Genomic DNA, 14,442 nt, shown 5'->3' on the forward strand with positions numbered 1-14,442 from the left:
TTTGTTAACATTTTACCATATTTCCCTTAGTATTCTTTCTATGTGTATTTGAATACACTGTAGGCATAATGACACCTTATATCTACTTTAGCACGTATTTCCTAAGAACATAGAGGTTTTTCTCATGATCTCAGGTCATTTTCATTCCTAAGCAATCTTAACATTGATATAGTAATAAAATCTATTATGCTGTCCACATTGAGATTTCTCTAGTTTTCCTAATATGTCCTTTATAACTACTTTGTTTTTGATTTACAACTAAAGTTAACACATTGCTTTTGATTGTTATGTTTCTTTAGTTATCCCTAATATAGTATAGATATTTTTTAAAAGTTGACACTAGTTGTCTTACAGAATACCCCCCATCTATATTTGTCTGATGATTTACTCATGATTCAGGTTTAATGCTTTAGGCAAGACTGTTATATAAGTGAAACTGTGAATTTCTCATTGCATCATATCAGGAGACACATGTCCATTCTTGTCCATGCTGTTTTGTTCACATGGTTAAGGTATTGTGTTTTAGATCTCTCTTATTGTAAAAACATAATTATCTGTGGGATGATATTTTGAGACCATGTGAATATCTTGTTCTGCAGTATCTTTTCACTCAGTAAATTTAGCATATTTCATCAAGCTTTAACTTTGCAGTCTTAAGTGCAAACACTCAATATGTCTATCCAGTACCAATTATTCTGTTTATTCAAAAACATGAATTGCTTGGTTGTCTTACATTTATAGTAAATAAAGAAGATTTAACAGCCTTGTTCAAATACAGTTCACACATGTATTTAAGTTGTATTAATCCCGAAATCTAGATCGTGTCCACATTAACTGGTCATAACTTCATGTATATACCTGGAGTCTTCTTGCCAGATAAACTGGTAATCTTGTGCTCGTGAATGTGTTCTAATGATGATGATACATCTCACATCATAGTACTATTTTGGACTGTAGAAGTCCAAGTAGATGGATGATGTATTGAGTTAAATACTCATTTTAAGTATTTACTTCAGTGGCCCTGAAAGCCATCGTTGCACCTGTGTTGTTTGGAAATGAGCATGAAAACTACAGATGCTACTTAGTCCTAGTTTCTCTGGTCACTGTGTGATTGCACCTTGTTTACCTTGGGCTTCTGTAATATATCCCTCAGTGACAAAAGGAGCCATTAATAGTCCTATTTTATTTTGTACCCATCTTAAAGCTAAAGTTTATATATAATGTTAATTAAACTTGAAATATTAGTAACATTTCTGAATTTACTAGGGAAAAGTGATGCTATAGTTTATATTAGATAGTGAAAATCCATATCATAACATCGATTAGGTACTTTAAAATAATTCCACCAAATTTTTTTTAATATTTAACTTTTAAAAATTAAATGATCAAGTTTATATGCTTTATGTTAGCCTTTTAATTGGAGGATTGGAAGTATTAAAAATCACATTGGGATATACTGATATTAGCATATTTATGCTTATAGTTCATTTAACTAGAATAACCAGAAATTTTTTCAGTAAAAACTTTATCAGATGCTAACAATGATAAACTAAATGTCGAGAATTATTAAACCAATTTCTCAAAGTATACTTACATTCATGCAGATTTCTGTAAGTCTTCCACATTTCTTCTACAGTAGTTACTGTTTTAAATAGTAGGATAGTGTGTAGTTTAACATTATAAAAGTATTATATAATCATGGTGGAGTCTGGAAAAGGAAAAAGAGGGAAAAAATTAAAGATCTCTAATCTACTTCTTATGTTAACGGATTTTTACTATACACCTGTTTTATAATTATTTTTTTCATTTAATAATAATTGTGAAAAGTTTGAATTAATAAAATAAGCCATTATTCATTATAGTAGTTGACAGTACCATAATTGAACCAATCTCTTTTGTGTAATTGTTGAGTTGGGTTTTACTTTAAAAAATTTTAAGTATAACCACTGCTATAAAACAACAACACTGTAATAATCATTCTTACAGCCAAAACACTGGGTTTTGTTGTATAATTACTTTCTCAGTATAGGTTCTTAGAAATGAAATCTCAAAGTTAGGATATTTATAAAAACATTTTTAAATATAAAATCAAGACATTGAAAGATCTGTACCTTTGAGAGTTAATTGGTTAACTTATTGTTAATAAACTTTAACCAAAAACTTTAAAGAATAATAGCTGTTATTTTAATTTTATAATTTATTACAAATCTATACTGGCCATGTCAAGTGTTAATTGCTTTATTTATTGTCCATATTGCATGATTATATATGTTTTTAAAGGTTATAAAGTTGTTACTCACAGTTGGATAGTTATAAAAGCCCAATGAGGTAAGTTTACATAACATTTCTCTTTGCCATTTTGGAAAGTGTTGTGGGATACTGAGTAACTACTCTATGTAACATTTAAGTGTTAGATTTTGACTAATTTTAAACCCAACCTTAAGCATTTACCACAAATCTGGTCCTTATTTTCCCCACCTACAAATGTGGATGCTGCTACCAAGCTCACAGCTTATGTTGAATAATATCAAATATGAATTCCCCAAAGTAGTTCCTGGTGGATAATAGTTGCTCAAATTTTCGTTTCCTTTCTTTCTTCTTGTAGCTAGACATGGAGAGATTTTAGTTACTATAGGTCTTTTTCCAGAACACAGAGACGCCTAACTGATTTTTCAGATTAATGAATCTCTGTAAATACATAAATTTCAATGACAATATTATTACTGTTAAAAGGATGCATAATTATAATCAATTAAACGAAAAGTTTTTTTTTGAACATTCAGACAATATTTCTCTTGGGATATATTTGTTCTTTTATTAGAATTTTAATATTTATGTTTTAGAAACTGTTGGATTTAATAGAAGACTTGAAAAAAAAACTGATTAATGAAAGAAAAGAAAAGTTAACATTAGAATTTAAAATTCGTGAAGAGGTTACACAGGAGTTTACTCAATATTTGACTCAACGGGAAGCTGACTTTAAGTAAGTTCTTTCATGTCCTGGTAAAAATTGAGAATTTTATTTATTTAAATTTTTTTAAACTTATATTTTATTAAATGTCTTCTGAATTCCTACCTTTATATATAGGCTTAAAAATAGTTGTTACTTAACTCCATGGTGATTCTGAATTATACATGGATAATTACTTAAATCTGCCTTTAATGTATGATTTACTTAATCTTAGACATTTAAAACAAAACATGGAGTAGTGCTTTTTCTGTTTCTCAATGGGACTCATTTGATTATGCAGGGAAACACTCCTTCAGGAACGAGAGATACAAGAAGAAAATGCTGAATGTCGTTTGGCTATCTTTAAGGATTTGGTTGGTAAAAGTGACATTCAAGAAGAACAAGTGAATCAGGATTGTACCATGAAAGTTGAAACCGAAGTACGTTAACAAATATTAAAACCATTGAGGTTTTTGGTTTAGGATTTTGTGTATCACATCAACGATGAGAAACAATGTACTTTAGAATTAAAAAACTTACTATGTATCTTTATTATAATTAAGCATGCTTTGTTAGGAATGTCAGCATACATAGTTTAAATATAGTTATTGGACCTGAAAAATTTGTGTCTGTTAAATTTATATTTCATTTGGTGTAGCTTAAATCATAATATTGATTATAGGTAGATAAATTCCTTTTTGTTTAATTATGAATACCCCTCTCGGGTATGCTTTAATTTAAGCTTAAAGAATTTTAAAGGTATAAAGGACCTAATGGGCCATTTACTTACTGCTCTGATGAAAACAAAAACAGTTCTATATAAAAGATTGTTGTTGCAGGCCAACTGACCATTCTCTACTATTGAAGAAACGTTCTTTTCTACTGCTTCCACTGAGGCTGAAATTGATCACATTTTTTTGTTTTTTCTTGTTTTATTTTTTAATTACTCAAACTAGGGGCCTGTGATGCTGATGTCCAGGCTTTTGCAGTCACATCATTATTCTGTGTCTCTGATGTGGTTTGGGTCTTGGTCTGAGTTGTGGAAATGGAGGTTGGTTTTCTTGGCTATCCTAACAAAGCCATTTAAGACTCATCATATAATTAAAAGTATACCTGAGCTAGATAATAATAATTGTTCTATAATGACTTCCCATAGTTTACGACATCGTTTTTATAGGGAAATATGTATGTCATGTTACATAAAACGGAAAATGAGTAATGGAACACAACTGTTTCATAATTGGAGGTACTTTGACATAATTTATTTAAAAAAATTTCAAGTTGTGAGTTTTTTTTGCTATGTGTTTTTAAAACTGTTGAAATCAGATGATAATATACTGTAAGAATGAAAGCCACTGTTAACATTAGGCATGTGGTTTTTGCTATTTTTAGGAAGCACATAATTATGTAGGAATTGAAGATATTATTGATTCTCTTCAAGATGATGTCACTGATATTAAGAAACAGGCTGAAATTGCTCACTTATATATTGCATCTCTTCCTGACCCCCAGGAAGCTATTGCTTGTTTAGAAATAAAGTTTAATCAAGTTAAGGCTGAATTAGCTAAAACCAAAGAAGAATTAATCAAAACCCAGGAAGAGTTAAAAAAGAGAGAAAATGGTAAGTAGATAGATATATTTTACTCATATTTAAATGATATAAATGCATAAAAAGACAGCTGGTTATTAGTATAAGAGATTCATGTGGCTTATTTACCATAGTAACCAGAAAATTATTTGATATGAGTAACATAGTTCATATTTTATCATTTTGATGACTTTATAGTAGTTTACTATTAAAATATTGTTTACCTTCATTTACTTTTAGACTAATATTAGACAATTGACCTCTAAAAAAATAAAGGGAAGAACTAAGTATTGGCTTCATTAGCAAATTATAAAATCTCATAGGAAATTGTAACACCATAAATTTTGTTCTATATTCTTTATGAACTCTCTTACTAGTAGATTCTCTTGGCTTGCAAGTTTGGGATAGAGCAACTCTTGTGGAGTGGTCTTAGTCTGTTAGGCTGGTGTTTCATTCCAGCTCTGAGAGCAATATATTCATATATATGTATGATTGTCATATCTGGGTTTTAAGAAAGTTAGGTGAAATACTCTACCCTTTCCTCTGTGAAACAAAGTGGGTAGAAAATTGCAGGTAAATGGTGCCTCTTCATTACAAGTAGACCTCAAAGGTACTAGCTCCTTCTGTTCTCAAAGTTTTTGCATGTCGTTCATTTTTATTCCAAATGTTGAACGTGGCTTTTTCAGAAACATTACCCTCTGGTGGTATAATTAGTAATTGAGTGCTGTGTGCTTCTCGTGCTGTCAAAAATCTTTTTTTTCTGAATATAACACTAAAGTGTCAACTATAGCAGCTTGTTTCGTGATTATTAAGTGATATATTTTTTATATGCTTAGATTTTTTTTTCACTATTTTTATATTTTTCAGAATCAGAAATTAACTTACATTCATTAGTTGAAGAGCTGGAGAAATCTAATGAGGTAATACTTTAAGCTTTATTTTTGTGTTGATAAGGAACTTAATAAATAATTGAAGGGGCATGGGTTATGACATTTTTTTAAAAAATTAAAGTAATAAATAAACATGATTTTAAAAATGGAAAAATATGTGTCTTCACCCTCATACCTCTTTACAATGATGGTCGCTGGAAAGTTTCTTCAGTCCTTCTAGAAAACATTTACTTAGAGAACACATACATGCATACATATACTTTTTAAAATTTTTACACAGATGGGATTGTGGTTCTGGTCTTTCTTCCCTTAAAAGATGTCTTGGATTTAATTCTACATCAGCACATACAGATCTATGTCATACTTTTACTAGGTGCATGGCATCTATTAGATGATTTAAACAGTAGCAGAAGATATCACAGCTACTGTTTAGACAGTTCCTAATATTTTTTTTTGTAGTTATTAAAATAGTAGATGCTAGTTGTAAAAATTTACTTATGTTAAACTATGCAAGATAGAAAATAAAAACATCCCCTGTAATCTTTTTATTAGATTACAAAAAAAGGGAGAAAACCAGTAAATTCCTTGGTAGCTTTTAGATTTTTGCTTTACATGTATTTTTTATAGAGCATGTACTATGTACTCTTTTAAGAGCTTTATATATATTAATTTACTTAAATCTCAGAACACCTTTATGATGTAGATACTATTTTATTTTTACAGAGACATTAAATAACTTGTCCAGGATCCCACAACTAGAAGGTAGAGAAGCTAAGATTCAAACCCAGACTGATTCCAGATTTCTCTTTCCCAATATGCTATATTGCTTCTATTTCTTTTGTTTATATATATAAATACATGTTATTTTTTAAATAAAAATAAGGTCATGCTATGCATAGAATGTTGTTCTTGGTATTTTTGCTTAGTCTTAAACTTCGAAGAAATTCTAAGACCGTATCATATCTGCAGTTTACTTATTCTAAAATATATTTACTAAACATTACTATTTTTCTTATTTTCAAAGAAAATAATAATGCAGAATCAAAGAATTCAAGAATCGAAAGATATGATCGATCAAAAAGAGGATACTATTAACTTTCAAAACCTAAAGTTTCATGTGGGAGACACATTTAAAAGCAGTGTAAGAATTTAACTTTGCATTTATAAATTACATTAGTATGTTTTGGTTCAAAATAAAATTAAATAGCTTAAGACTAGTTTTCTAAGAATGTTAAATTGTTTATTCTGGTGTCGAATTCAGTTTGCTATTTACAAACCTGAATTTTTAAGAACTTAAAAGAGGGCATTTGACCTCTTTGAACATAAGTAGAAGAATATGAGACGAGAAGAATTTATAGCCTTTGCCAGAAGAATTTATAGCCTCAACTGTTCAGAAGGGGAGTTTGGGGGTTAAAGGAGCTTTTTGATAGGCTTAAATTTTCACACATAGTAAAGATGTCTATCTCTGTATCTGTAACCTAATAATATCTGTCTATAGGACTATAAATGAAATTCAGTGGAATTCGTTTGTTTTTTTTCCTTAGTGGCTTGTTTTTATTATATGCATGTTAGCTAACATTCATATGCTTAATATCAAGGGTATTTTCTTTGAAAAATTACATTATGTACTGTAGTATGTAAAGCCTTTAAGGGTTTCATAATGATAAATTTATATGTTTTCATAATAGTTGGTTTTGTCTTAGACAATTAGCCTGTCTTAATCCTTTTTTAAAACAATGGTTTTTGGTTTTCTTTTTTGGGGGGTAAGTTCCTTCAAGTTACTTTTTAAGTAGAAATGGTAAAATATATAGTAATAACGCAATAGGCTGAACACCTAATAGCCAAACCGCTTTGCTTTGTTTAGAGATGATTTTGTATATATATATTTTTGTATATCTTTTCTCCGACCAGAAGAAGCCAAGAGGGGTATCTTATCAAAAGTGACTGTTGACCCTCCTTTGTGTCTTGACAGTCAAACTCCAATACCCACCAGCTTCTCTGAATCATCTCAACATTAGGTGGGCTTTGGATACTACAGGGGTTAAATAAGAAGCATTGTAGAATAGTAGCTTACCTCCTGTCTAATCTCTGGGAGCAGTCTTCTCTTTTGGTATTAGTTGCATTAATCAATCTGTCTGACTTTCCTGTACCTGAACTGGGAAAAACAGTTTGTGATAAGTAGAGAGTAAGGATAAGAAGCATAAAATTATTTATTTTAGTCAAGAAACATGTATTCAATGTCTACTTTGTGCCAGGTACTATACCAGTCCCATTAACGATGCCCCAATGGGAGAGAAACCACATAAACATAATAATGAAATGTGCAGTTGTAGTCAGTATGTACAAGGAGCTGAAAATAGGTTGGGGTTTAGGGAATACTTTCTGGAGATTAAAATCATTAAGTTGAATCTTAAAGAATGATTAAAATTTAGCCAGTTGAAAGTAAGCAGAGGGTATAGTTTGTAGCCAGAAGGGACAAGAATATATACTGATCTTCCATGTATAGGAATCAGAATGCAGTCATGCAAATGAGAAGCCTCTCAGTCAATAGGGAAGTACAAGCAATTTGTTATTCAAGAAAGTTTGAATCAAGGAGAGGTGAGACATGAGGGCAGGGAGCAGTAGATTGGGATGGTTGAACACCGTCAATACCGCATTAGAGTTTGGATTTTATTCTGTAGGCAGTGAGGAGTCACTGTTTTTTCTTAATTTTGAGTAGACGTTTTTGGAAACTTGAAGGATGAAATTGTTATGGAGTTATACTGGAGGCAGACCAGTTAGAAGCCTGTTGGAAGAGTTCACATGATCATTGATGAGGACTTTGATTTAGGGTCGTTGGGTAGTGGTGGTAGAAATTAAGCAGAGGAAATTGATTTGTGAAATAAGTGGGAGTAAACTTTTCGCGGCTTGGGGCCTGAGTTTTTCTAGTAGTTGAATTGCTAGACCTTGAGGCTCTCAGCACTTTTATTTGGTTATTCACCACATGCTTTTGCTCTGATCACTTGATTTGTATTTTAAGTCTGATCTTTGGTTTGGTGGAGGAAAGTGAAAACAAGAAAAAAAGCCAGAGACAACATCCTGGTGACTACAACTTTGAAGACAATTGTTGGAAATTTAACAAAGAATTATATTTATTTTGTAATATGTTGCATACCATAATATTAGTAACGTTTAAGTAATAATAAGAAAGCAATATAAAATAAGCAATATTCTTAATTTAATAGTCCTGGCTTATAAATACACTTTTTAGATAGGCTCTATACGCTGTATCAACTAACTTAAAACAGTGCTAAATTGTTCACATAATACTTAAATAAATGCAAAATAGTTTGTTGTAACTTAACCTGACCCTGCTGATTAACTGTTGATGTAGGGTCACTATTGCAAGCTTGTCTTGAAAGCATATTCTTTCTAATCATGAAAAAGTTTATTTTGAATGGCGGTTATTTACTGTCCTTCTAACCAAGAATAACCTCGGGGCAGAGAACACTCCTTTCAATAATGGAGTTGTGTAGCATAGATTTTTTTGGTGAAGATTGTATCATTTAAAGGAGGAAAAAAATTGACCAGGTCATTACGATGGGTCTAGGAGTGGTGAAGGAGACAACTTGAACTATGGAGTTGAAAATTCTCAAGCTTTGTCAGAGGTATGATCTATTTGTCCCAGGATTTTGTCATTTATTAATGACACCAAGGTACTAATAAAAAGCATGGAGGTTGTTCTTCATGACATCCTCTGTTTAGGGTGCCTTTTTTTTTTTTTTTTTTAATAACCCATTTACTTTATGACTTAAAAAAATAATTTCATCTATATCTCTTAAGAATAAAATGTTTGCTGATTTTATAATGTAAAATAAAATGGCATTTTGTTTTTTCATACACTTTATTTCCCCAAAAATGGATTGCTACCAGTATATATGGATTGAAGTAATCTCTGCATTAAAAAAAAGTCCCTGCCTTTCCCATACCTTTGATTACTTTATAAACTTGTACTTAACTGCTGAGTTTCACCCTTCCTTTTTCTGAATAAGATTACATGCCTCTTTTCTGGTAGACTTTTAGGGAGGCATAGTATTTGCCTTATAGAAATGAAAACCTAAATAATTTTTATCATTTAGATGAACTGAGAACCCAATTTTAAACTTATATGTTGACTATATCTTTGTATGTAGATAGGCTAGAGGCTAAGGCCAAAGTTTTCTGGCAGTTCTTAAAGTGTAAGAGTGCTGCTTATCTCTGAGAGGCTTTGGTTACAAAACAAAAACAATTGTGGGTTTCTAGAGTGGGATCTCAAAATTTTATATTATTTCAGTATTTTTGTATTTTTCTTTTCAAAGCACGTTATGAATGTGACTTAGAGGTTAGTGTTTTAGAGTTCTATAGTTTTCCCCAAACAAGTCTCCAACCCACGTGATCACCTTAAGAAAATCTAAAGATGAATTTGTTTTTGTATCAGGATGAAACTACTCACTTAATTGATTTTAGGACAGATTTTTTTTGTCTTCCTTAGTGTGTACACATTAGTTAATATTACTCATTTGCCAGAGCCATCATTTATTTTAGGGTGAGACTTAAATAATTTATAAAAATAACATTTTTATGATACACTACTGAAACATAATTTATAGTTTTTATATTTATTGTCGCTTTCTGTATGTGAACTAATCTGAATTTATTTTATTTTAGGACAAAGCTAGTACATCTTTAATAATAAACAAATTGGCTTATAATGAAACAGTTGAAATGTCTAAAGACAGCAAAACTACAACTTACTCAGGAAGAAAAAGATTAAATGAAAATGAACTTCAACCACCAGCAAAGAAAGGTACTAATTCACTTGCCAATAAGAGGCCCTTAGAGCTAATTCCTCAATCAGTAAACAGAAAAGTTGCAAGTACAAGAAATGTACTGTCTAAGGAAAAAAACCCGAGGAAATTTAAATATCACTAATATTTTTGCTAACATGTTGTAAACTGTCTAGAGGATGGGTGTTTTTAATGCTGCCTTTTATTGTAATAAATATATTTTTAGATATTGTGCTTTTATCACTTTTGTATATCTTTAATTCTTTTACTTCTGAGCTTATAGTAGTGAAAACATATCACTTTTATTTTTATAATTTTATTACTTTTTTCTGCCAAAATCTCTCCACATTGTTTTGCCCTTGCATTCTTTATTTGGGGAAAAAGACATTTGACAGAAAGACTTAGAGGTAAATATTACTAATGACAAATGTTCTTGTATTTACTATAGAATTTCTAAAGAAAAAAAGTGGGTACATGCTTACTCTTTACTATTAAGTCACCTTGTTTATGTGGAAGAACATACCAACTTTTACATTCTTTCTAACCTATTTCCTTTGGAAAACTTTTGTAGTCTGATACAGGGAAGTATGGCTTTCTAAGAGAAAGTACATTAGCTTTAGAATCCTGACTAGCTGCCTCACCTTAGGAATAATGTGTTAAGTTAAACATTACTTAGGTCACTAGTAAAATAAAATTAATAAATAATATCTGCTTCCTGATAAGAATGAAAACAATTGGGTAATACACTAACATATAAACACCTCATAGAATCCCAGTAAAATGTTTTCAAAAGTAGGTACCTTAAAGTATAACATTGGATACATAGTTTATAGGATATACAGTGCTTGTATGAGCTAGTACATTGAGACTAATGTGCATATACTTTGTTATTTGTTGAAGGAGAGGTACTTTGCTATTGTTCTTTATTTTAAATTTTTTTTCGGTTTCAGTTGACATATAATATATTAGTTTCAGGTGTACAACATAGTGATTAGACATTCATATAACTTACAGAATGATCGTCCTTTGTATCCTGCTTCTTAGAATATAGTAAAATAAAGGGCACAACATTACTTGATCACAGAAGCTTTCTGTATTCACTTCAGGGGGTTAGGAACTGTGTCTATGTAGTATGCCTGTCAGATTATGAATTTGCATGTATTTAGAACCAATATAGGTTACTGATTGCAAAAATTCCATTTTTCTGGTATGGTGATATATCGCAGAGATAGGAAAGGAGAACATAGATGATGTAGTTAAATTTAAAAAATATTTAACTTAGGGTTATTGTCCAGGTATGTTAAGATAAGTAAGACACAGAGAGTCTGCTATCAGGGAGTTTGGAATCTAGTAGATGGGAGCGACAAACGTTATTTCCATGTAATATAAGGCACTGATATGCATAGGATAACATGAAGGACTCACTAAAATAGGAATTGTAAAATATGCCTTTTATGTTCATTGGACTTATACCAACTGAAAGTAATAGTTTTCTTAACAGGAGAATTTCAAGCCAACCCTCTCTTATAACTTTTTTCTTGTGTGGATTAGTACTGCTTATTTTTCATATTATATCTGGAACCTTTAAGCATTAAGAATTTGACTCATGTGGTTTCACCTATAGCTAAATGCTCAATAGGGGAGTGAATAAATGTTGAAAGGACATACAGAGTTGATATCTCAGAGCAATATTGTGTAGAAAGTTCACATATAAAAACAATTTTAAGCCCATAGTTACAGATTTTTAATATTTTGAAGTAATTTTCCTAGGATGTGAGATCCTAAAGAGACCCTGATCATAGCAATGGAAAATATATGAAACCCTAAAAAGATAAACTTGATCATCTAGAGGATTGGAAATTATGTTGAAGATTTAATCATACAGTCTGTGAGAAAAACTTGAACATAATTTTTTCTTGACTGTTGTGTGAGGTGAGTTAATTTGTCAGAATGAACATTAAGAAATTAAGTGTTAGCCGATAGTGCGTCTACTCTGGGCATAGTTTAATCTATACCAAGTATGATTGTTAAAATTCTTCTATTTATATAACATTTATAAAATGTGTTAACATACTTTATATACTATTTGAGCTTCTTACCACTATGCTATAGAGTAAGTAAGGCAGGTAGAAATATTTTTAATCTAGGACATAGTTATTGAGCCTGATAAAAAAGCAAGTTTTGTATTCAGTTTTAATTAACTGAACTCTTATATACAGTTTTTTAGGTTCTAATAATAGCTAACTGTATCCTAAGAACAGTGTTCTAAGCTCATTTTTTTATCTTGATCGTCACAATAACAAGGTAGGTGATAGTATTTCCATTTTACATTTGACAAAGCAGTTATAGGATTATGGAGTTTATTGATATTTACACAGATGATGAGGGTAAGGCTACATTAGACTTCCCAGAATTTTAGACAATTTTTTCCCAATTTTAGCTATGAAAATTTAAGACACTTCATTTTCAAACCGCTAATTTAGTAGATCTGTCATAATTGTACTTTAAAGTTGTTCTTTAGGATATGGAATATCTGTCTTAGATTATCTCATTATGTGATCTCCCCTCTGTACCATGTTATAATAATAATAAAGATGTGTGGTAGAAAATTTAAATGGTACTGAAAGTTATAAAAAGAAAGTATAAATAACTGGTAATCCTACTCAGAGGTAGCTGCTGTCATTTTGGTGTACTTCCTTTGCTAACTCTCTCTGCATTAACTTACAGAACTATAATTTTTACATAAATGGGCTTATATCATGTATGTTTCGCAACCTGTTTTTTTCTTTTTCATTCATTAGCTTATTTCTGTTTTTTGTTAAAAGTTGGCTTTCATGTTTCATATGTTTGAATATTGGCTTATCTGGTAACTTTTCGGTTTTATTAAGATTTGTCAGATTAATAACAATTTTCTTATTTTTAAAGGACCTATACATGTTAGTCCAACTATCACTGAAGACCAAAAGAAAAGTGAAGAAATGCAACAGAGTATTTCAGAAGATGAGGAAAACTTTGGAATTTTACCAGAAAATAATGATAATGAAGAGCTGAAAACACGATTACTCCTTGTTGAGAATGAACTTAGAAATGAAAAGGAAGAAAAAGCAGAATTAAATAAACAGATTGTTAGTTTGCAGCAGGAACTTTCTTTTTCTGAGAAAAAGAGCTTTTCTTTAAGTACAACAGTCCAACAAATTCAGTCAAATTATGACAGTGTAAATTCTGAGTTACATGTACAGAGAGGTATAAATCAAGAACAGGAGGAAAAGATCATGAAATTGTCAAAGGAGATAGAAAACACTAGAAGAAACATCACAAATAATGTTTCACAAATAAAATTAATACAAGCAAAAATAGATGAACTACGAACACTTGATCCAGTGTCTCAGGTTTCAAACATAGATTTACTTAGTCTTTGGGATCTATCAAGCAGTTCTCAAGAGAATAATTTGCCAACTACACAGTTATATCTTTTGGATAATGATTATTTGGTAAGTAAACAGGTTAAAGAATATAAAGAATTCAGTAGGCAAAGTTCTTTCCACTGTAGTATTGAAGCCATTTGGAAAGAATGTAAAGAGATTGTAAAGGCCTCCTCTAAAAAAAGTCATCAGATCCAGGAACTGGAACGACAAATTGAAAAGTTACAAGCAGAAGTAAAAACCTGTGAGGACGAAAATAAGAGACTAAATACAGAGGCTAGGAAAAATCAAAATCAAGATGACGACCTAAAAGAAAAAGAAAATCTTATTCATCAACTGAAAGAAGAATTGCAAGAAAAAAATATTAATCTTGATGTTCAAGTACAGCATGTACTTGAAGGAAAGCGAGCACTTTCAGAACTTACACAAGATGTTACTTGCTATAAAGTGAAAATAAAGGAACTTGAAACAATCTTAGAAACTCAGAAAGATGATTGTAATCATTCAGCAAAGTTAGAACAAGAAATTTTGGAAAAGGATTCTATTATCTTGAAGCTAGAAAAAAGTCTGAAGGAATGTCAAGCAGATCTTCAGGATTATACCAAAAACAACAAAGATTTAAATGAAAGGGAAGTCAAATTAAAAGAAGAAATCACACAATTAACAAATAATTTGCAAGATGCAAAGCATTCACTTCAATTAAAGGAAGAAGAAAAAGAAACCAACTGGAGAGAAACAGAAAAGTAAGCTGAATGTGATTCAGATATTTAAAATGTACAAAGCATTC

General features: G+C 30.7%; 1 protein-coding gene across 7 annotated transcripts in view; it reads left to right on the forward strand.

Moving 5' to 3' along the window:
• KIF20B (kinesin family member 20B) overlaps window positions 1–14,442 on the forward strand; it is a 68,874-nt gene that overhangs the window by 19,607 nt on the left and 34,825 nt on the right. For 3 of the 7 annotated variants that reach the window (XM_016127939.2, XM_036223628.1, XM_016127940.2), the window contains 7 exons: window positions 2,844–2,983; window positions 3,252–3,390; window positions 4,343–4,571; window positions 5,406–5,458; window positions 6,453–6,569; window positions 10,115–10,253; window positions 13,159–14,398. In XM_016127939.2, the coding sequence (XP_015983425.2) occupies window positions 2,844–2,983; window positions 3,252–3,390; window positions 4,343–4,571; window positions 5,406–5,458; window positions 6,453–6,569; window positions 10,115–10,253; window positions 13,159–14,398 (2,057 nt within the window). The remainder of the gene's footprint in view (window positions 1–2,843; window positions 2,984–3,251; window positions 3,391–4,342; window positions 4,572–5,405; window positions 5,459–6,452; window positions 6,570–10,114; window positions 10,254–13,158; window positions 14,399–14,442) is intronic. The other 4 variants (XM_016127942.2, XM_016127945.2, XM_016127941.2 and 1 more) reach the window with 2 other exon arrangements.

The sequence above is a fragment of the Rousettus aegyptiacus genome, unplaced genomic scaffold (assembly GCF_014176215.1).
Source record: "Rousettus aegyptiacus isolate mRouAeg1 unplaced genomic scaffold, mRouAeg1.p scaffold_m13_p_6, whole genome shotgun sequence".
Taxonomy (NCBI): domain Eukaryota; kingdom Metazoa; phylum Chordata; class Mammalia; order Chiroptera; family Pteropodidae; genus Rousettus; species Rousettus aegyptiacus.